Raw genomic sequence first — 23,016 nt, 5'->3', positions numbered from 1 at the left:
AAAAAGTTTTACACAATCTTTGCCATGCTGCAGGCTTCAATCAATATGTTCCCACAGAGTCCACACCTCAGCATCTTACAAAAAGTAAACATTTTGGGCTAGGACCTGTGGCCCCTGAAATGAGACAGTACAACTCCAGATGTAGTACAACAAGGAGATGTAAATCTGGCATGAAGAGGACAGACAGTAGTTAGAGGTTATAATATTGCATCCCTGGCTTGGGCTATAGATAGATCATGCACATGGGTTGAATGGTAGAGTAATTTGAGTTAAGGGAGTCTGTTACTCAACAATAAATAAAAATGAGAAAATATCTTCATGTGGTCTCTTACCCCAAGCTCCAGGAGTTGGGTCTCCCAAGTGAGAGGTCCTGCCCACGGGTATTCATCTACGGTTTTCAAGACCCTTAGGTGTGGCCTGGGGTTTCCAATGGCCCAGGTGAGTGTACAGATATTTTTTCAGACCTAACTGTCTATAATAGCCTGGGTAGTTCTCCACCCAGACTGTAGGTGGCAGCTACATGGTTAGGGCAGAAAAGGCCAGAAAAGTATAATTGCACAAATTGGTTTAGTCACACTCATACAAATAGTCATATGTTAGATAATGTACACAAAGCATTTAGTTCAGAGTGTGGTCCTTAGTAAGTGTTCGATAAATATCAATTATTATTATACACTCACAAAGATATATTCATGTATCTATACAACTTTGAGAAACATTCCAGATAGTAACTCTGCTTTCCAGATAAAAAGAAGGTCAAAGCTCCTGGGCCCACACAGGCAAGGTTCATCCTCATGAATGTCATTTCAACAGCACTGCAGATGTTGCAGGGAAATGCCACGTCAGGAGGCTGCAATCTGAGGATACCCACTCTCTTGTATCCAGCCAAACAGAGGCAAGGCTGAAGCCAGTGAACACAGAAAGGGCACAGGGTACTAGCACTATAAAGGATGGCAAATACAGGCTAAGATAGAGCAACGAATTTCTTGGGGCAAAAAGTACACAGTGTGCCCACAAAGATGCAGGAGGGACATTTCAACACTTCCTTCTGCACGGGATTCTGCCACTCACCCTAACATTCTCCCTCCATCCTTGCCAGAAGACCTAGCTGAAACTGAATCCCTCTTTGTCCTCAATCTTACATTCTGGTTTTTTTTTCCTGGCCTTTCTACATCCACGTTTTCTTGGTGGTTGTCCACTTCTATCAACGTCCTGAAGCCATCTTTTCAGATCCTCAGCCACCCTAGTAGCAAGAGGAGTATCTTCCCTTTGGGACATTCTAAATGGCTAGTTTGGCTCTTAACATCTAATTTACATGTCTAAGTCTGTGCTGGCGCAGTTGACACAAACACGAATGCCTAATGTGATCACACTAGCTCTCTTCTCTCATTTTGTCTCAAGTAGAAAGCATCATGTTCAATAACCTGGTTTTACTTAAAATTATACCTATTTTAGACAGCTAGGAAAGTTTCTTTCTTAAATCCTAGTTATTTCACCCCATAGGAGTTACTCACAAATTTATTCACTTTCACAATAATTTGCACAACACTAAACTTTTGAAAACTAAGATTGCTTGACAGTGTGTGAATGAAAAATGTTAAATGATAAAGAATACGTAAATGACACATTCACAATTTAAAAACTGACAGTATATAAAATGAAAATAAGTGGTCTATTTATCCAAAAAAAGCATAATTTTGAATTTTCTTTTCTTTTTTTGAGACAGAATTTTGCTCTTGTTGCCCAGGCTAGGGTGCAAGGGCACAATCTCGGTTCACTGCAACCTCTGCCTCCCAAGTTCAAGCGATTCTCCTGCCTCAGCCGCTCAAGTAGCTGGGATTACAGGTGTGCACCACCATGCCTGGCTAATTTTGTATTTTCAGTAGAAACGGTTTCATCATGTTGGTCAGGATGGTCTCAAACTCCTGACCTCAGATGATCCACCCACCTCGGCCTCCCGAAGTGGGATTCCAGGCCTCAGCCACCGCTCCCAGCCTGAATTGATTTTCTAAATGAGAATAGTCTGAGTCCTGTTACATGAAAACCTACCTCTCACCATTAGGTCCCACTCTGTTGATTAATTTTTCCATGGCTGCTTCTGTCTCTTTCAGTTTTTCTTGCAGTTGAGCAAGCTCAAAACTGGCTGAAAAATAAGCAACAGTCTAAGAACCATCACAGACAACTCCCTAAACCTGTTAAAGAGACCACAATTTTTTAAAAAACTATCGTACTGTTGCACTTCCCATTACTATCTCATTGAAGAACACAGCAGTTTTATTGAAGGATTCTGTGAATATTTAAGATTTCCAAAAAGGATGCAAAGTGTGACTGGGATATTTAGTTTCATAGAAAATCCAGAAGTAAATCCAAAAAGCAGTTACAGCCCAGATAAACATGATTTCCTGCAATGCTTTTGCCAAGTCTCTTTTTTGTGTGTGGAAAATTTTTCATAGGTTATTTTCCTGACATACATTCTAGTCTATAGATTCTTTGAGGAAAGAGCCATGTTGTATAAATTTAATTTTCCCAGAGAACACAGAATATTCTAGTTGTGTAATAAGTATCTGATGGCCATGTTTCAAGAGTCAGAAGTGTTAAACTCTTTCCCTAGATCTAAAAACTGATTTTGGCAATGATATGATTTCTCTGCCTCCATTTTCCTCTCTGCTACCCATATTTTGAAGTCTGAAAATGAGAAGCAATTCATTCCAAATGTGAAATATTAATTTGCTAATACATAAAAAAGTGAACTGATGGTTCTGTACTTTTTGTAGCTATCCCTCCCTTAAAACCCCAACATCAATATAAAAACTTTTGAGAATTCCCAGAACTAAGGCAAAAATGGCATCAGATTACTTTGGAGCAACTTTTGAGAAATGCTTTTAAGACACACCCACAGACTGTCCCTGTGGCTATAAAACTGTTTGACTCAATAATACCTGTGAATATACTGAGAAGGGGCACTTACTAATTTTCCTGTGGGTGTTTCCAGGTGTGGCAGTAGAGCATTTCCCACCATCCTCTGCGGTTGTTTTCCCCTTTGAGAGCTGAGAATTGAAGGAGGTATAGCAACAGCAACTCAGAACCTCAAAGTCACAGAAACCCTCATATCAAGTAAAAAAAAAAGTTGGGAAACAAAAATCAAGTCAGAAATGAAATCAAATAGCAACACTAGAGAAATATCTCAAAAAAAAAAAAAAAAAAAAACCACACCAAAAGATGAGAAGGTTTCCAAGTAAAAAATTATCAAGGCACAAGTGTAAACAGTAAAGTAGAGGTTCCTCTTCAAAGAGACTTTCCTCCCCATCTAATTAGGAATAGTAACTTCTCTTAGAAGCAAAATGTATTCAAGGACCTGTGCTAACATGCTTAGATATCTGCTAGCTGCAATAAAGAAATCACGGTACTTTATGTTCTTAGCTCCTACAATTTAGCCTAAATATTTGCCCTGGCACGCTTATACTGGTCCAAGCAAGCATTAGGTCATAGCCTGTTCCTCATCCTTATTTGAAGGTGTTTTTACCTTTTTCAGCATTCCACAAGTTACTTCCTCCTTCCTTTGTTCTCCTCTGCCTTTGCCTCTTTTAAAAAGTTCTAAGTCACTAGCCAATCAGCACAAATACAGAATGTGAGGTCCCGTTCCAACCAATGGAAACCGGGGACAGCAGTAAGGTGGATTCATGAGGTTATAAATGACCGTCTCCTTTGTTCGGTGTACTCTCATGGCAAAACTGCTGGTGAGTGTAACCTTTCTGCAGAAAGTAAAAATGGCCTTGCTGAGGAAATTAAATTTATGTTCAAGTGCTATTTCTTTACGGCACCAGGGAACAAGCATTTCTAACACAAGGAAAAAATCTCCCTACAGGTCATCTTCCTTGCTCATGCTCATCTAAAATGGATGTGTGGCACCCTACAGGCATTCTCACAGACTCAACTCAGACTGCCTGCAGAATTCCTGGGCAAGAAAGAACTCATCTTATTGAAGCTTACTCTAGACAGGAGGGCAAAGTGAAGCTTCTGCCTCTACTTCACAGTATAGGGGCCCGGGACCTGCAAAGGCCTGCCTGGAGGTGGAACTTAACTGAGGGTCTGCTTTAAAGAACCCACACCCATGTCTCCCCAGAGCTAGGAAATATCAGGCTTAATTTCAGGATGGACAGTTCTGTCTTAGAAGAATTGTTGGAGATAATATTAAAAACAGCATCTCATATTCCTGTGGAGAAAAAAGGAGGATAAAGTGTGTTATTCGGCCTTAACAATGGCTATTTGGAAATCACTGTGCCAGTCCCAATACATTCTTCTTAGAAAATCTTTATTCCTTTTCGGCCTGTAAAGATGTTCAATTTTTTGTTTGTTTTTTGTTTTTGTTTTTTTTGGTGGGGGACTGCTTTGAATTGTATCACTCACTGGATTAAGAACCAAAAGATCCAGGTTCAAGTCCTAGTTCTGCCTTGTTAGTTGTGAATTCTGGGGCAAAACACTTAAACACTGAGTAAATATTTCTTATGTGAAACTGAAATAATGGCTATCCTAAGTACCTCACGAAGAGGAGGCAAGATTTAAAGAGATGATGGACTTGAAATAATTTTATAAACTGTAAAAAGTTTTAATGTAGACTGATTTTTATTGCCATATTATATTTTCATTGATGTAATATGATTAGGATGATTCTACTTACCTTAAATAGAATGTACAGTATATATAAAAAAATCCCAAAACCGTAGATTGGAATAATCTGCCCCATCAGGCCTCTTCCACTACCTCCTCCTCCAGCACCTCCGCCTGATCCTTTGGCCTTTGCAAATGCCTCTGCAAGGTGAGACCTCTGGAAACGAGCCCCAGGAGTCTGGCCACCTGTGGGTACCTGGTGATGATGCATCATAGGAGGAAATCGGCCCAATTTTCCTGAGAAAATAATCATCAGTTTTTATCTCTTTACTACTTTAAAGATGGCTATCATGAAAACACCAAATCATTAAGGTATAAATAACAGAAGCCAACTCAAACTAAGTTTAAGAAAAAAAAAAGGGAACTTAATTAAAAGAATATAGAGGTATCACACAGATCCTAAATATGATGTGATCATCTCTAGTTGTTCACCAAACCCATTTTCTCATCCTTCTGGGTCCTTAGCTAGACCACATTTTTCAGACTCCCATACAGTTAAATATGCCCATGTAACTGAGTTCCAGCCAAGGAATGTGAATAACTGTGCTAGTTCAAGGCCTGGTCTATAAAACCTCCCTTGTTATTCAACTCCATGATCATTACTCTTCTGCAGCATATGGATGCTGACACCAAGGGGGACCTTGGAAGCCATGGGTAGAAAACGGCAAAACCTCCATCAACCTGGACTAACCTAAATAACTACGTAGTACAGAGCCCTCCACTGCTGCCACCTCACTTAGAGTCATCTGGATCTGTCTGTATGAGTGAGAAATCAACTTCTATTGTGTTAGGGTCATTACACACTGTGGAATCTATTTGTTACAGCAGTTAGCCACCCCTAACTAATACAGATAAGAAAATACAATGCAGTCTCAGGAGAAAAGAGAACTAGAAACTGGAAAGCCGTCAGGATCCAGGACAGGTACTTTCACATTCTAGCTCAATCTCTCTCCCTCTCTATGGGATCGTAAGGTTTTTTCTTTGTTTTTCTGTGCACATCTTCTTTATTCCTTCTCTGCAGACCATTTCTCTAGCTTCTTTGTGAACACAGGGGAAGATGGTCACTCCCACCCCTCAATCTGCATGTTCTTCAACAGCCTAGCTGAGACATCCTAATTTCGAATTCCTTGGAGGAAGACTTTAAGTACTCAGCTTGGGTAGGTATACATCTCTTTCCAATCAGCTATAGCTAAGCAGACAGGATTCATGTAGCACAAACAGGGTGTAAAAGGGGCTCAATCTTGTGAGTGGAAGAGCAGGGATTGGAGGGAGGGGCGAAGGGCAGAGGCAAGGGGAATTGTTACAACTATTTTCTTGCATTTTTTTTCCTCCATCAAGAGCAATCAAAAGTAAACACCAGCTACCAGAAAGGAATCTTCAAATGGCCAAATAAACAGGCTTGTATGAAAAACCACTGGGAGATAACATTACAGAACAGAAAATACTAGAGAGCATAAATAACACTCTAAATAACACTCTAAAAATAGAAATTAAAAAAATTGTTGGATCTGATGAACAAAATTGACAAAGATGTGGAGAGGCATTAATCCTCATGCACTGTGGGTAAGTGATACAGACATTCTGCCTAGTGATCTGGCTGTATATACACACCCTGTGATCCAATGATCCCACTCTGGTGAGTAAATCCCACAGAAAATCTCAAATAAGGTTATATATATATGTGAATTACAGACTTCATAGACCTATGTGAGAATATTTGCTGTGACAATAGTGTAGTATGGAGTTTGAAGTTAACACTCATTTCCTTAACTGGAAGAATGGAAAATCAAAATGGAGTGAATACAAATATGGAATTCTACATAGCTTTGGAAACCACACTTTAGACATACCTACAGCAACATGAATACATCTTTAAAAAACATAGCATTAGGTTAAGAATAAGCAAATACCATTATGTAGGTTGAAAACACACACATAATGATATTATATATCTTTCAAGCAAATGTGGATATAAAGACATAAACACATTAGAGTAGGTGCATATGAACAGGAAAGGGAACTGGAATGTGGGTTGAGGATAAAGGACTAAAAGAATAAAACAAGAAAGTAACTTGTACTAACAAAGTTAATAAAATGCTATAAACTCAGAACTGTCTTTAAGTTGTCGATGAAGAGTCAAACTCTGAAACATTTCAAGAGACTTACTCTGAGCTAAATACGAGTGACCATGGCCCATGACACAGCCCTCAGGAGGTCCTAAGAACAGGTGCCCAAGGCAGTTAGGGTGCAGCTTGGTTTTATACATTTTAGAGAGGCATGAGACTTCAATCAAATACATTGGTTTGGTCCAGAAAGGGAGGATAATTTGAAGGGTGGATGGGCTGGGGTGGGGGGTGCTTCTAGCCTATAGGTAGATTTTAAAATTTTCTGGTTGACAATTGGTTGAGTTTATCTAAAGACCTGGGATCAACAGAAAGGAAATGTTTAGGTTAAGATAAAGGGTTGTGGCAACCAGTTTTTCCAAGTTTTACTGTGCAGAAGCAGCTCTGAGCAGACTTCTGAGGGAGTAGGTTGTGAAATGTTTCTTATGTGAAAGGAAAATATCATGGGCCCCTTCAAGGCAGGGAATTGGTCCTCGCAAATCTGCCTCCCATTTCTGTTCAAAGTCATCTGTCTGCTTACTGAGATAGATGCATATCTGATTGCCTCCTTTGGAAAGGCTAATCAGAAATTCAAAAGAATGCAACCACTCCTCTCTCACCTATTTGTGACCTGGAAGCCCCTTCACCACTTTAAGTCTTCCTGCCTTTGTTTCAAGTTATCCTGCCTTTCCAGACCAAACCAATGTATTTCTTACACATACTGACTGATGTATCATGTCTCCCTAAAATGTACAAAACTAAGCTGTGCCCTGACCACCTTGGGCACATGTCGTCAGGACTTCCTAAGGCCGTATCATGGACGCACGTCCTGAACCTTGGCAAAATAAACTTTCTAAATTAACTGAGATCTGTCTCAGATTTTGGGTGTTTACACTTATCAGACTTAAAAGGGTGCCTTAGTTGATTATCTCCTGGGTCTGAAAAGAAAGAAAGAAAAAACAGTGGGTGGAAAGGAGATTCACTATAGAATGTAGACCTTTCCCATAAGAGACAACCTCGCAGGGCAGTTTCAAGATATGGCAAGGAAATATATTTGTGGTTAAAATATTTTTATTTCTTTTCTTATTTGTTATGTGAAGTTATGCCAGAGTCAGGTGGGAAAGCGGGCTAGATTATATGGGGTGAAGTAAAACCCCTCTGATGAGACTTCACAGTTTGTAGGGTGTGACTCCCAAGGCCCAAATTCCTTAGGTAGGAATTTGGGTAAGATTTTTTGTTTGTTTGTTTGTTTGTTTGTTTTGAGCAGGAGTCTTGCTCTGTCACCGGGTTGGAGTGGCACGATCTTGGCTCATTGCAACCTCCAACTCCCTGGTTCAAGTGATTCTCCTGCCTCAGCCTCCCGAGTAGCTGGGATTACAGGCATGCACCACCACGTCCAACAAATTTTTGTGTTTTTAGTAGAAACGGGGTTTCACCATGTTGGCCAGGATGGTCTCGATCTCCTGACCTCATGATCTGCCCCCACCTCGGTCTCCCAACGTGCTGGGATTACAGGCATGAGCCCACTGCGCCTGGCCGAATTTGGGTAAGATTTAAAAAATCAGAATTTAGTTCTCAAAGTCAACTCTGCTCCTGAGGTAAGAAAGAAGGTGGGTGGGCAGGCAGGCTTGGAAGTTGCCTTCTGCCTTGTATCCTTTCTCAGCCAAGCTCCACTCCAGTGATACTCCTTTTCCTCTCAATATTGACTTTAAGTGACATGGAAAATTTTGAAAATAAATACTTCTTTTTAAGAGTAGTCAGCAACAGAAGCAGATCTTTAGACAGTAAAATAAGGAAATCCTTTGTTCTGGATGCTGGTGACTATGCCCCTTTTAAATTTTCAAGGATCTTAGTATATCAAATGATGAGTACTGGCTTTGGCTATCACGCACCTTCAAAAGCATGCCTGGTCAGCATTCAGGAAGCTAACTTTTCTCTTGAGAGAATCTGATATATCAGGTGGCTAATGTTCAATAAACTAGATCTAATATTTGTAGTAATATGTTATGGAACTTCACCTTACTGTGTTGAGAATACTATCTTCAAATCTGATATAAAACAAAAATATTAAAAATTAAAAACAGGTAATTATATAAAAAGCATTATTTTGCATCTCTAAAATTTAAGAATGACATTACACATCTCCCCCAAAACTTTTATAGATCTGTCAGCCAGGAAGATTTATAGGATACCTATTATGTTCAAGATTCTGCCATATGCAAGAAAAGAAGAGAGCGATAAAGGTAATAGAAACAATAGTTCCCACATGGAACAATGCCTTTAAAACCAGAATATCTTAAACAAAGACATAAATAACAGCAGCAGCAGGGTGTCAAGGACCTTATTACTAGATAAACTAAATATTCAAGTATTGAAAAGATGCAAAATATTTATTTTAAAAAAAGAGGAGTTGGCTGGGCGTGGTGGCTCATGCCTGTAATCCCAGCATTTTGGGAGGCTGAGGTGGGCGGATCACAAGGTCAGGAGATCAAGACCATCCTGGCTAACACAGTGAAACCCTGTCTCTACTAAAAATACAAAAAAAAAAAAAATTAGCCAGGATTAGTGGTGGGTGCCTGTAGTCCCAGCTACTTGGGAGGCTGAGGCAGGAGAATGGCATGAACCCGGGAGGTGGAGCTTGCAGTGAGCCAAGATCGCACCACTGCATTCCAGCCTGGGTGACAGAGCAAGACTCTCTCAAAAAAATAAATAAAATAAAAAAATAAAAAATAACAAAAAGAGGAGTCAAATGGAGTCAATCACTGAAGGGAAAGAATAGGAGAGAAGCGAAAGCACACCAGGAGGAAAGAGTGTGTACATGAGATTGAGAACAAAGAAACCATTAAGTAGGACTTACTACCAAGTTAGTTTGGCCCCATTTAGGGAAGTAACAAGAGATAAGGAGAAGTAAAGATGGGGAGGAGTTAAAATGCTAACTTGTGTGGTATATAAATTTGATACAGTGAACACTGATGAGAAGTACTTGATGGGTATTAATCTAGCAGCTGAATATAGGGCCTAATAAAGACAGAAACTAGGATCTGGGAAAACATCAAAAAGGCTATTATAGTAATTTAGCACTGAGATGCAAATCTCTGAGGTGGTGGCTAGAACTATAAAAAGGAAAGGATAGGTCTATAAACTGAAAATAAAATTCTAAGCCCACTAACTGACTGATGGGTCACCTCTTGGCCAAGGGGACCCCAGAGTAACCTTGAAAACTAAAGTCTTGGCTACAATAGGATTGGGGATTCCAACCCACCTCATTATACCCCTTCCTTCGCAAACCACTATTAGCCTTTCTTCCCTAACTACCAAACAGAAACCAGCCATTTCAAAAAACTCCATCACTGCTATCAACCAACCACCTGATGCTGTCCCTCCTTTTTTGCCTGATAAAAGACTACCAACCACAGAATGGTTCTGGCTAGTCTACAGAGAATGCACAGTAAGGGTTTTCATGTCTTCTGCTTCACCTTTTGATGTCAGAGGGCTGAAAACTCCACTCTCTGACCACACTATTACTGCTATTTTGTGTGTATGAGACCCATGAAGGACATGCTTCTCATTTCATAAATATGCATGACTTCCCCAACAGCTTATTGAATATGTATATATGGCCACCCTGCTCAGCATGAATTCCTGTTCCCTTTGCCCATCCCTCCAAGTGTGTGTTTCTGCTTATGGCTGGAGGCTACACTTCCCAGCCTGTCAGAATGGCCACCCTGAAGGTTGTAACCCTTTATAAGAAATAAAGTCTCCTCTTCTCTTCTAAATTTATAAATCATATTTTTTAAGTTAACATGTCCAAGGTCTATTAATTACCATGTAATCAGTGCCATTTAACACTGAACAAAATATAGAGCTCATGAAGGAGGAGTCAGAAAACTCCAAGATCAAGAGTTTAAGATAGAGAAGATAATAAAGAAACTTGGAAGGCTTACTGTTAGGGAACAATTGAATATATATTTTTCATACATTATATTCCAGGTGTTGATGGAATACAGAAAAAAAATTTTTTATTATACTGCATTTAGGCTTAAGAGGAAACTCTAAGCTACCTAAATGACAAAGCTAATTAAAATTGAGTGAATGGTTCCCAATACCAAAAGGCTGGAAGAATATTGTATTTATGTGGAAAAAAGAGAAAGAAAAGAAAGATGCACTAGCCAAAGATGACTAGAAACAAACCAGTATCATAAAAGTCAGAGGAGGATAAAATTGAAGGCAACTGAGAAGCCTGGAAACAGATAAACTAATGGCAATCCTTGTTTTCAGACACAATATATTCTTGAGAAATGGATGGCCATAACATGAAATCCTGACTGTCCACCTGTTTAGACAATAACAGAAACCAAAGTACTACAAAGCCTCAGAGTCAAAGGGGTCCTTAAAAGTCATCCAGTCTTAATAAACAGTGTGGGGACAGCTAGATATTCACATGTAAAAGAAGAAAATTGGACCCCATCTCATACCATATACAAAAATTAACTCAAAATCGATTAAAGACCTAATTATAAGAGCTAAAACTTTAAAATCTTAGAGGAAAACATAGACATAAATCTTTGTGACTGTGGATTAGGGGTTTCTAAGGACACCAAAAGCACAAACAACAAAACAAAAGGTAGGCAAAGTTGATGTCATCAAAATTTAAAACTCTGGTGCTGCAAATGACACCATTAAGAAAGTGAAGACAACACACTGAGTGGGAGAAAATATTTGCTAATTATGCATCTGAAAAGGGTTAGTATCAAAATATATAAAGAATTCTTACCATGCAACATTAAAAAGACAAATAACCCAAGTAAAAATGAGCAATTGTGGCCAGGTGCGGGGGCTCATGCTTGTAATCCCAGCACTTTGGGAGGCTGAGGTGGGCAGATCATTTGAGGTAAGGAGTTCAAGACCAGCCTGGCCAACATGGTGAAACCTCGTCTCTACTAAAAATACAAAAAAATTAGCTGGGCGTGGTGGTGCATGCCTGTAATTCCAGCTACTTGGGAGGCTGAGGCAGGAGAATCGCTTGAACCCAGGAGACGGAGGATGCAATGAGCAGAGATCACGCACGCCATTGTACTCCAGCCTGGGTGACAGAAGTGAGACTAGGTCCCAAAAATTTCTCCAAAGAAGACAAACAAATGTCCAATAAGCACAGAAAAGGATGCTTAACACCATTCACCACCAAGGAAATGCAAATTAAACTCACGAGGAGATACCACTTCACACTAACTAGGATGGCTATAACGAAAAAGATAATAGCAAGTGTTTGAGGTATGTAAAGAAAAAGGAACTCGGCCGGGCGCGGTGGCTCAAGCCTGTAATCCCAGCACTTTGGGAGGCCGAGACGGGCGGATCACGAGGTCAGGAGATCGAGACCATCCTGGCTAACATGGTGAAACCCCGTCTCTACTAAAAATACAAAAAACTAGCCGGGCGAGGTGGCGGGCGCCTGTAGTCCCAGCTACTCGGGAGGCTGAGGCAGGAGAATGGCGTGAACCCGGGAGGCGGAGCTTGCAGTGAGCCGAGATTGCGCCACTGCACTCCAGTCTGGGCGACAGAGCGAGACTCTGCCTCAAAAAAAAAAAAAAAAAAAAAGAAAAAGGAACTCTCATACGCTGCTAGTGGGAACGTAAAACAGTGCAGCTGCTTTGGAAAACAGTCTGGCGGTTTCTCAAAAGGTTAAACACAGAGGAACCATATGACCCAGAAATTCCACTTAGGTATACACCCAGGAATATACTCACACAAAAACTTGTACACAAATGTTCACAGTGGCATTATTCATAGTATCTTAAATGTCCATCAACTGATGAATGGATAAATAAAATGTAGTATATCCACACAACACAGTATTATCCAGCCATAAAAAGGAATAAAGTACTGATCCATACTACAACATGGGTGAACTCTGAAAATATTGTAAGTGAATACAGCCAGCCATGGAAAACCACGTATTACATGGTTCCATTAAAATGAAATATCCAGAATAGGCAAGTCTATAGAGACAGAAAGTAGACTAGTGATTACCTAGAGCTGGGATTTGGAGGGGTGCAGAGGAGGGAAAAAGTGACTGCCTAATGTGTATGAAGTTTTTGGTGGGGAGGTGTGTGATTTTAAAAGTTCTAAAATTGACTGTAGTGATAGTTGCACAACTCTATGAATATACTAAAAACTACAGTGACTGTACATTTTAAATAGGTGAATTGCATGGTATGTAAATTCTTTCTCAACAAAACTTTTTTTTTAGAGCCAGCTAGTCTAACCACCTGTGTTTAATACGCTCATATGCTTCAAATTGTGGTCCTGATTCTGCTGTATACCACAGGATAGAAAACAATGCTTTCCCCAGGAAGTTCATGCTACCTCTACACAGCTCTGACTGATAGGACTGTCTTTATATGGAGTTGATGAATGAGTAACAGGAGTAAGAAAGAAAACAAAAAATAGGGTTTCAAAAAGCAACAATGAATGAATCATGATGAGGTCAGAAGAAACCTATGTTAGAACTGATTAAAGAAGTTATTGATAAGGAAACCTGTATAAGAATTAAGAAGGTTACTGATAATATCAAAGAGGTGTTGAAAAAGTAAAAAATACTATTTTCAAAGACAGAAGAGAGATTTAGAGAGCAATGGAACATATAGACTAGATAGCAAAAAATATGTTTTATATCCTAGAAGAAATCTGAGTACTTTATATTTGGTATTATTGTTCACATATTTACTGCTGAGCACTAAACAATGTGACAGACACTGTGTCAGGCTCTGAGATTAGAATGACAAATAGAACAGGATCTCTGTCTTTAAAAAGAGCTTACAGACAAGGAGCATAATTACAATGACATAGTAACTCCACCTTAACCGTCAAATCCAATGGCTTTTTCTCAGTTCCCACTCTTAATTTTCTGCAATACAAAAAAGTGATTATCACATAGTGGTCATTCAATAAATACTGGATTAATCTGAATAAATTCTTCACAATTTTTCCTGCACATTACTCTATGTGCAGGAAATCTCTATGGCACATTACTCTTCTCTTTTCCCACTTGTCCTTCAACCTATTCCTTCTCAATCTCTTTCACTGGTTCTTCTTTAATCCCCTTCCCCAGTACTTTGTCTCCGCCTGTTCTTTCTTTATACTTTCCTTCGGCAAACTCATTTATTCAAGGAATACACTGGAATTTCCAAATGTGTACTTCTAGTTCTAACTTTTCCCCCAAGCTCTTGTCTCTTATCTCTAAATTCAATTAGTATATGTCTTCTTGTATGTCTACCATCTCAAGCCTAAAAACGAACTCATCTTCACCTCCTAAAACCTGCTCTCCTCTTGCATTTCCTTTCTTTATAGATTCATTCTCTCCAACCTTTAGGCTTGAGACCTACAACATCTGCTACCTGTGACACTTAAGATGGTAGGCAACAATGACAACACTGCATTTGGCAAAGATTTCTCTTCTCGTAAAGTTAACAGGCCTCAACAGGTAGCAACCTCACCTCTTGGATCTTGGTACCACCATGTTTCTTAAAACTGAATAGCCCAGAATCTATAAAAAGTTAATGATTATAAAACATTTGGAAATTTCTAGTGGGAATTTTTTTTTACAAAAGAAAAATCTGAAACTATGAAATATGCCAGGTATATAAAAGTATAGATAATTTATGAACACTTGTATGTCCACCGCCCAAATATAACTGAAGTCCCTTGTGTACTTTTCCCCCACACCCTCTCTGAGATAAACACCATTCTGATTTTGGTGCTTATTATTAGAATGCGTGCTTTTAGATTTTACTGCATAACTATGCATCTATAAACAATATATAAGCTTCTATAAACAACATATAATATTGCCTTGAATGTTTTAAAACTTCATATTGTGGATAGGCAGTGGTGACGGTTGCACAACAATGTGAATGTACTTAACGCTACTGAACTGTTTACCTCAAAATGCTTACCACAATTTAAAAAATTCCTTTATATTATGGGATTATATTGGACACAGGCTTCTTCAACTTTCCTCTTCTGTCTTTTTTTCCAGAGGGGGAATCAACACTTTGGCCAATAAATGTATCCATGTTGATATGTATAGCTCTAGCTGATTCATTTAAACTGCAATATAGCATCACACTGTATGATCATATTATAATTTATTTACCCCTTTTTCTGCTGATAAACATTTAGATTATTTTCAATTTTTCTCTATTACAAATGTTCTAGTTCATAGTTACATTACAAATAAGATGTGTTTTTTTAAGTTTGCTTTATTAAAAACAGCTAAAGAAATCAGAATAAAGATATCAGAACATAAAACTGTAGGTTTTCTAATCTAGAAAACAAAACAGCTGTGTGACTATCTCTACAGGTACTTCAATATTCCGTAAAAGGGAACGTGACTAAATCCTAATTGTTTATTGAAAGCTTTGCCCATATTTAGGTTTCCTTAATTATTAAAATTTAATCCCAGCATTTAGTGAGGCTGAGATGGGAAGATTGCTTAAGCCCAGGAGTTCAAGACCAGTCTGGGCAAGATGGCAAGACCTCCTCTCTACAAAAACTTTTATAAATCAGCCGGGTATGGTGGCATGCGCCTGTAGTCCCAGCTATTCAGGAGGCTGAGGCAAAAGGACTGCTCAAGCCCAGGAGCTTGAGGCTGTGGTGTGATCAGCCTGGGCAACAGGAGACCCCATCTCAAAAAAAAAAAAAAATTCACTTAGGTTATCATTTAAGCTTAACTAAAAACTTAACGTTAATGGATTCTGGCCAGGTGAGGTGGCTCACGTCTGTAATCCCAGCACTTTGGGAGACCAAGGCGGGCAGATCACCCGAAGTCAGGGGTTTGAAACTGGCTTGGCCAACACAGTGAAACCCCGTCTTCACTAAAAATAGAAAAATTAGCTGGGCATGGTGGCACATGCCTATAATCCCAGCTACTCAGGAGGCTAAGGCAGAAGAATCGCTTGAACCCAGGAGGCGGAGGTTGCAGTGAGCCAAAATCACGCCACTGCACTCCAGCCTGGGTGACAGTGAGAATCTGTCTCGAAAAAAATAATTTAAAAAAAAATTAATGGATTTTACAAAGTGAAGCTCTACCTTCCTTTGTTAATAACCATACCTATTGCTAAAAACAAAAACAAAAATTTCAGCACTGTTAACAAAAGAGTTTTCTGAAAGCAACATTAACTCATCTGCAGCATTTCATTCTTGGGGCAAATAAATCTATAAAGAACTGGACATGTTTCTATTTTAATAAAAAAATAGAAACAGCGGTTCAAAAAAGGTCTTAAGGGGGCCAGTTCCTTAAGACAGCCAAGCTCTTCCTTAAACATTGATGAAGTTGTAGAGGCCATATTTGATTCACTATTACTTAAAGTAGAAGCCAAGACAACAGCTGTTTCTTCCTCACCTGTCTCCTCCAAGGGCCCTATCTTCTTACATTTCCCTTCTACCTGATTCTGCTTTGTTCTCTACTGCTTTCACAATTTCTGCTAATTTAATCAGATTTTTTTCATCTTTTATTAACCTCTCCACTCTCAATCCATCCTATATATTACTAAAAGAGATCATTATATATCTAAGTTGCTTAGCACAGGGCCTGATCCATATACTCAATACACATCAATTACCACTGTTTTGTTACCAGAATAATCTTCCTAAAGCACAATTCTAACTGGTCTTGCCATTTCTCTGATCAAAAGCTTCTAATGATTTCCACTGATGACAAGAGGCTGTATTACAGCAGAATGGAAGTAGCACATTGAAGTAGAATGAGTGCCACCTTTTCAGTCAGTTACTGGTTAAGATTATGGCTGTGCCTCCAACTATTTCAGTGGAGGTTAAATTAATCTTTCTAGAGCTCATTTTAATCATCTGTAAAATGGGTATGATATCTACTTTCCAGGGTTTACAAGAATTACAGATTAAATAATATCATATATACAAAGCACCTAGCACATATAGTAGGTATATAACAAATTCTGATTTTCTCTCCCCACAAACTGAATTTAGACAACTGAATTCCATAATCTAACCCAAAAGTACCTCTTCACACTACCTTCCCATTACATACCACTCATTTAGTCAAAACTAGGGTTCTCACCATGCTTTGAACCTGACTTTTATCTTCTTGCTTCTGAGCCTATGCTTACCCTCCAGTGGCTTTGCTTTCCTCTCCAACTCCACATACCTAAATCCAGCCAATCCTCCAAGGCCCAGGCCAGATACTGCCCCCACACCCCCAAAGCATTTTCTCATGCTACTCCCCATGCCTGTGAAACACACTGCTTGAGCCTCTTTAACTGCACTTACCACACTGGGCCGTATTCAAGAGTTTTATTAATGTGTCTTATAGCCTGTACTTAAAAATGAATTGGGAAACAAAAACAAGTAACATTTTCCACTAAGCACCATCTCCATCCAATTTTATTTGGTGTATATCATATCTGAGAAGAAGAAAAGCAGCCTCTAACATGCAAAAGTTGGCCTGCTATTATCAGCTAGGCATTGATACTGCCATAAGCTGGCTTGGTACTCACAGATAAGTTGTGGTGTTCTCCTGCTACACATAAGCAATTTCAGAACACCAACATTAGACAAGGCCATTCTGTGATCATGATGGATCAAGAAAAAAACAAGACCACTCTGTAATCTGTCTGAACACAGAGAAAACATGAATACTGTCCAAGCCACAAAACACCTAATATCCCCTAGTGCTGGTAATGTGAATGAGGGGGCTTCTTTATAAATTACAGCTTTAGTCTTTCTCTAGTTGGCCCTCCCTTTAGATAAACTGTTAAGACACCAGTCATAGAATTTGCCTTACTTCCCGAAAGCATCTAACTCAGAGTAAAGTACCACATCCTTAAACCATCCTCCAGATCACCTAACACAAACCCACATCCTATAATGACTTTTTCTAACAGTGCCTTACTGAGATGCCCCATAATTCCCCATGGTGTGCATTCTCCCTTGCTGCAATGTGTAATACACTCAGCTTGTTCAACTACAGGTGTGTTCCTGGTGGCCTCCGGCTGGAAGACAAACTAAGAACTTCTTGAATAAAGGCCTAGTGTTGTATTTGTTTGGGTCCCCCATAGGGCAGGCTCTGGGTCTTGCATACTACAATCTTTGCTGACCTGATCTAGATGAATTATACTGCGAGTGTTAGCCTTTATTAGAATCTCAAGATCCTGCCCAGTCACTTGTAGGGCTAAAAATAGTTTTTTACTTCATTATCCTGCCAGTTTTCAATTTTATAGTTTCTAGAATAGAAACTGGCAATTAGGATGACTGATCAAGCAAGGTATTCCATACCCACTTAACTGTAAGTTTCTAAACTTGAAAAATGCCTAATTTACAAGCATTCATGGGCTCTCAAATTGTCCATTGTTTTCTGTTCATTTTCATAATATATGAACAGGAAAATGACCCTCTGAAATCAAAATGATTTCCTAATCTCTGTCCTTCAAATATTCCTTCAGAGTAGATTTCTGATGCTTCATTAGGGAAAATAAATGGTAAGCAACCAAAATAATATCTTTGTCTTCAGGCACTTACATACCAACACATAAGAAGCTAGTTTAATATAACAAAGAATTATATATGTATGTCATACATGTATATGTGTATATGTATGTATACGTGGATATGTATATGTGACAAAGGGTCTGTGCTATTCCACAGGAACAGAGCCACTGGAGGGGGGCTACTAAGGAACCCTATTTATAAGCATTCAGGCAGGGTCAGCAGGAAAGATGCCCAGATACATTGTTACTGTGGGAACACCAAAGGTTCCCAGCCAAGTAGAAGTAGTAGATAGGACTCTCTTGAAGCCACCTCTAACACAGAGTGGCACACTGTCATCTTGGAGTATTTCAACTACCCTGGAACCTATTCAAACTCTCATTCAGTTGACAATGCAACAACTGACAAGTTCTAGACCAAGTGTGCTGACATTTTTATGTTCCACAGGTACATAGGGAGAGCAGGAGAACTGCTACTCTGACCAAGGAAGAAACTGGTTGACGAAATGAAAGGAGAACCTCAGGAGAATGAGATCTTAGTGTTTCTGACAACAAAGTAGGAATCGTGTAGCACAAACTTTAGGAAGCCAGAGTTAAGAAGTTGCGTGTTTTGGTTTTTTTTTTTTTTTTGAGACGGAGTCTCTGTCACCCAGGCTGCAGGACAGTAGCACAATCTCGGGTCACTGTTCCACCTCCCAGGTTCAAGTGATTCTCCTGCCTCAGCCTCTCAAGTAGCTGGGACCACAGACATGCACCACATTGCTCAGCTAATTTTTGTATTTTTAGTAGAGACAGGGTTTCACCATGTTGGCCAGGCTGGTCTTGAACTCCTGATCTCAGGCGATCTGTCTGCCTCAGCCTCCCAAAGTGCTAGGATTACAGGTGTGAGCCACCATTCCTGGCCCAGAGTTAAGAAGTTTTGAAAACAGACATAACGCCACGGCATGAGATGCTCTCTGAGAGGAAAGCCCTTAAAATACCTTTCTATGTAGGCACTTCAAAAATTCTCAAGCAGGTAGGAACAGCAGAGGAAAAAAAAAAAAAAAGGATGCGCAGGTAGCTCTTCTAAAAGGACAGAAAAGATGGACAGACACATAAGCAACCAGCATGAAAGAGTGGCAAGACTTGGAAGAACAACACGAGGAGGCCAAGGCCCAAAATAAATCCAGATTTACAAAAAGGCTAGCAAAAGCAAAAGGGGTGTTTTTAGTGATGTTTAGAGAAAAAAGGCAATTTGCCTTAGGATAAAATGGTAAGAAAACAGAACTTGTCAACCTCCATTTTGCTTCTATATCAAAGGGGATAAATTTCTGGTTCAGTGGAGAATTAACAATTCTAAGGACAAAAGTAAAGTCCCAGAGGAGGATAAATTCAAGTATATTCACTAAATAATTTCTATCAAGAGAACTGGGAAAACTTCCAAATAAGGTCACTGAACTAAAGAAAAATTTAAGAAATTATGTTGGTAAAAAGTGAAGTCTTAAAAGAATGGAGATAGAGAACTACTCTTCCAGTCTGTGGAAAGCAGAAAGTGGATGACAAACTCTACCAACTACAGAGAAGTGAACAGGTTGTAACTCTTGGGCTAGATTCTAAAAAGGATTCTTACATTTTTTTGAATGGATGTAGAAGGGAAAAGAAAGTACTTTTTTTCTGATTATAAAAGAAATGCATACCTATAAAAAATTGAGAAAGTACAGAAAAACTTAAAGAATTCCTCATAATTATGTGATCTAGAAATATCCACTGTTAAAATGTTGACGTCTTTCTAGTGAGTATATATCTTTACTTTTCACTGATATCATACAATGTTCCCATGTCATTTAAAACTCTTCACGAATATAAATTACTGAATTCATAATAGTCTATCATATGGTTGCATGATCATTTATGTAACCATAATGAATGCAATAATAATAAGGTAATGGCTTACAAATGCTAATAGAGGAAGTCATGATCCCTAGGAGCCAGCTCTAATTAACTAACTCATTCTTTCACTCATTCAATAAATATTTATTGTCTACTTATGTGCAGGCCTCATCTAAAGCTGGACACACAGCCATGAACAAAACAAATATAAATCCTTAGCCTCACGGAGCCTCCATTTTTTTTTTTTTTTTAAGATGGAGTCTCACTCTGTCGCCCAGGCTGGAGTGCGTGGCACAATCTCAGCTCACTGCAACCTCCACCTCCTGGGTTCAAGCAATTCTCTGCCTCAGCCTCTCAAATAGCTGGGATTACAGGCGCCTGCCAACAAGCCCAGCAAATTTTTGTATTTTTAGTAGAGACAGGGTTTCACCATGTTGGCCAGGCTGGTCTTGAACTCCTGACCTCATGATCCACCCGCCTCGGCCTCCCAAAGTGCTGGGATTACAGGCATGAGCCACCACGCTCGGCCACAGGGCCCCCTTTCTAAGCAGGAAAAGAGACAATAAACAAGATAATGATAAATACTAAGGACAAAAAATAAGGCAGGGAGACAGGGTAGGACAGTGTTGGAAGTTAAGATTTTAGCTGGAATGGCCAGAGAAGGCATCAGGAAATGCAAGTTGAGAGAAAACACGAAGATCACGGAAAAGGCACATGGATATCCAAAAGAAGAGCATTTCAAACAACGGAAGCAGCAAATGCAAAGGCAATGAATTGGGAGTATGCTTGGTATATTCAAGGAACAGTGAGGAAGCAGCCAGTGTGGCCACAACAAAGTGAGAAACATACAAAAGTAGAAGCAAATGGGGAAGATAATTATATAGGACCTTTTGGGTCATGTATAGACTATCTTTTCATCTGAGCCAGGAAGTTGCTGGAGAATTTTGAGGAGGGGAGAGATGTGAGTTGACTTAAGCTTCAACATAATACTATGGCAGCTATATTGAGAATAGACTGAAGTGGGGAAGGAAGAAGCAAGAAGCAGACAAACCAGGGTGACAGAGTAAGATGGAATAGTGCAACCAAATAACCAACTGGTTGAATGACCCTAAACAAAACGTTTCCGTGAATAGACTGATGGGAGTCTAAAAGCAGTTTTAAATGACTAATACATTTAAAACAATAATTTGACCTATCAAGAAAACATGCTGAGGCCGGGCATGGTGGCTCATGCCGTAATTCCAGCACTTTGGGAGGCCAAGGCAGGAGGATCATCTGAGGTCAGGGGTTCAAGATTAGCCTGGCCAACATGGTGAAACCCTGTCTCTACTGAAAATACAAAAAAATGAGCCAGGCATGGTGGTGGGTACCTGTAATACCAGCTATTCAGGAGGCTGAGGCAGGAGAATTGCTTGAACTTGGGAGGCAGAGGTTTCAGTGAGCTCAGATCCTGCCACCACCCTCCAGCCTGAGCATCAGAGCGAGACTCCGTCTCAAAAAACAAACAAAAAGAGAAAACATGCTGATCATAGTCAAAGGTAAAATTGTAAAAAAAAAAAGAAAGAAAAAAAGAAAAATTATAACATGGTAGGAAAAATTTGAACATCAACTAGATATTTAATGACATTAAGGAAGTATTGATTTTTTAGATGTGACAATGGTATTGTGGCTATATTTTAATAAGAATCCATTTTTTGAGATGCATACTGAAGCATTTGAGGATGAAAAATGATCCAGTGTCTAGGATTTCCTTCAAAATAATCCAGTGAATGGGGGGAAAAGAGGGTGGGGATACCCATGACACAAGACTGGCCATGTATTGATGGCTGCTGAAGCAGGGTGATACGGATTCATTTTACTACTCTCTTAACTTTTGCTTATGTTAGAAAATGCCTTTAACAAAAAGTTTTTTAAAAATCAGGAATGGCACACAGCTAAGAAATGGTAAACAAATACACTGAATAAAACAATGAATGCTCTGAACAAATTGCAAGAGCTAGAATTCTTGGCCAAATTTAAACAGATAAAATGCAACAGGGAAAACTACAAAGTCCTACATTTCATTCTGAAACATCAAATGAACCGTAGAAAATGAACAAAACCTAGATGAGCAGCTCCTATTAAAAAGAAAAAAAAAAAGGCACAGAATTATAACATACAGCAAAGTCAGCAAGTAAAATGCTACAAACTAAAGCAATCCCCAGAAAGCATTAAGTATAGAAAAAGAAAAGTGCAGGGAAACAACACATTGGTCTTTCATGAACTGTCTTAGATACGCTGTTATTTGCAGTTCTAAGAGCCTCTTCTAAGAGGGCTATGTTCAAATACTTGTAACTAGGTCATACCAGGAATGGAAGAGGGAGCTAGGGATGTTAACACAGGAAAGAAGACTGAAGAAAGGGACATAATACTACTTTTTCAATTCCTGAATTAATCATCTTACACCTGTAAACCAAAAAGTATCTGGGACAGGCCTCAATCAATTTAGAAGTTTATTTTGCCAACGTTAAGGACACACCCAGGAGAAAGGTCTGTGCCTTTCTCCAAAGATGATTTTAAGGGCTTCAATATTTCAAGGGGAAAAGTATGCTGGAGGGGAAAGAAGGGTACGGTAATCCATATGTTGCAAGAGAAAACGAGTAGGTAGGGGAATAGTCAATTATGTATTCATCTGGTGCTCAGTAAATCGGCACTTTACATAAGATAAGGTGAACATAGGGTAGCTAACTGTGGAGATACTTAATTTTTTATCTGTAGCTACCTGCTTAGGAACAAAAGGAAAGGCAGTTTCTTGCATGACTCAGCTTTCAGCTTAATTTTTTCCTTTTGGCATAGTGAACTGGGGTCCCAAGTTTTTATTT

At 39.3% G+C, this 23,016-nt stretch overlaps 1 protein-coding gene across 9 annotated transcripts in view; it reads right to left on the bottom strand.

Annotated features, from left to right (window-relative positions):
• Window positions 1-23,016, bottom strand: part of RIC3 (RIC3 acetylcholine receptor chaperone) — a 56,887-nt gene that overhangs the window by 26,222 nt on the left and 7,649 nt on the right. For 6 of the 9 annotated variants that reach the window (XR_004436081.1, XR_004436080.1, XR_004436082.1 and 3 more), the window contains exons 2-4: window positions 4,679-4,905; window positions 2,969-3,047; window positions 2,050-2,143 (exon numbers count right to left, since the gene is read on the bottom strand). Coding sequence is in view for 3 of the 9 variants with exons in the window: in XM_033206692.1 (XP_033062583.1) it covers window positions 2,050-2,143; window positions 2,969-3,047; window positions 4,679-4,905 (400 nt within the window). In the remaining 6 variants the exon portion in view is untranslated. Of the gene's footprint in view, window positions 1-2,049; window positions 2,144-2,968; window positions 3,048-3,523; window positions 4,646-4,678; window positions 4,906-13,625; window positions 13,675-23,016 lie in introns of those variants that run through there. The other 3 variants (XR_004436083.1, XR_004436084.1, XR_004436085.1) reach the window with 2 other exon arrangements.

The sequence above is a fragment of the Trachypithecus francoisi genome, unplaced genomic scaffold (assembly GCF_009764315.1).
Source record: "Trachypithecus francoisi isolate TF-2019V2 unplaced genomic scaffold, Tfra_2.0 Lachesis_group8, whole genome shotgun sequence".
In the NCBI taxonomy this organism is placed as follows: domain Eukaryota; kingdom Metazoa; phylum Chordata; class Mammalia; order Primates; family Cercopithecidae; genus Trachypithecus; species Trachypithecus francoisi.
The sequence above is the reverse complement of the archived record's forward strand: the minus strand, read 5'-3'. Positions and strand labels throughout refer to the sequence as shown.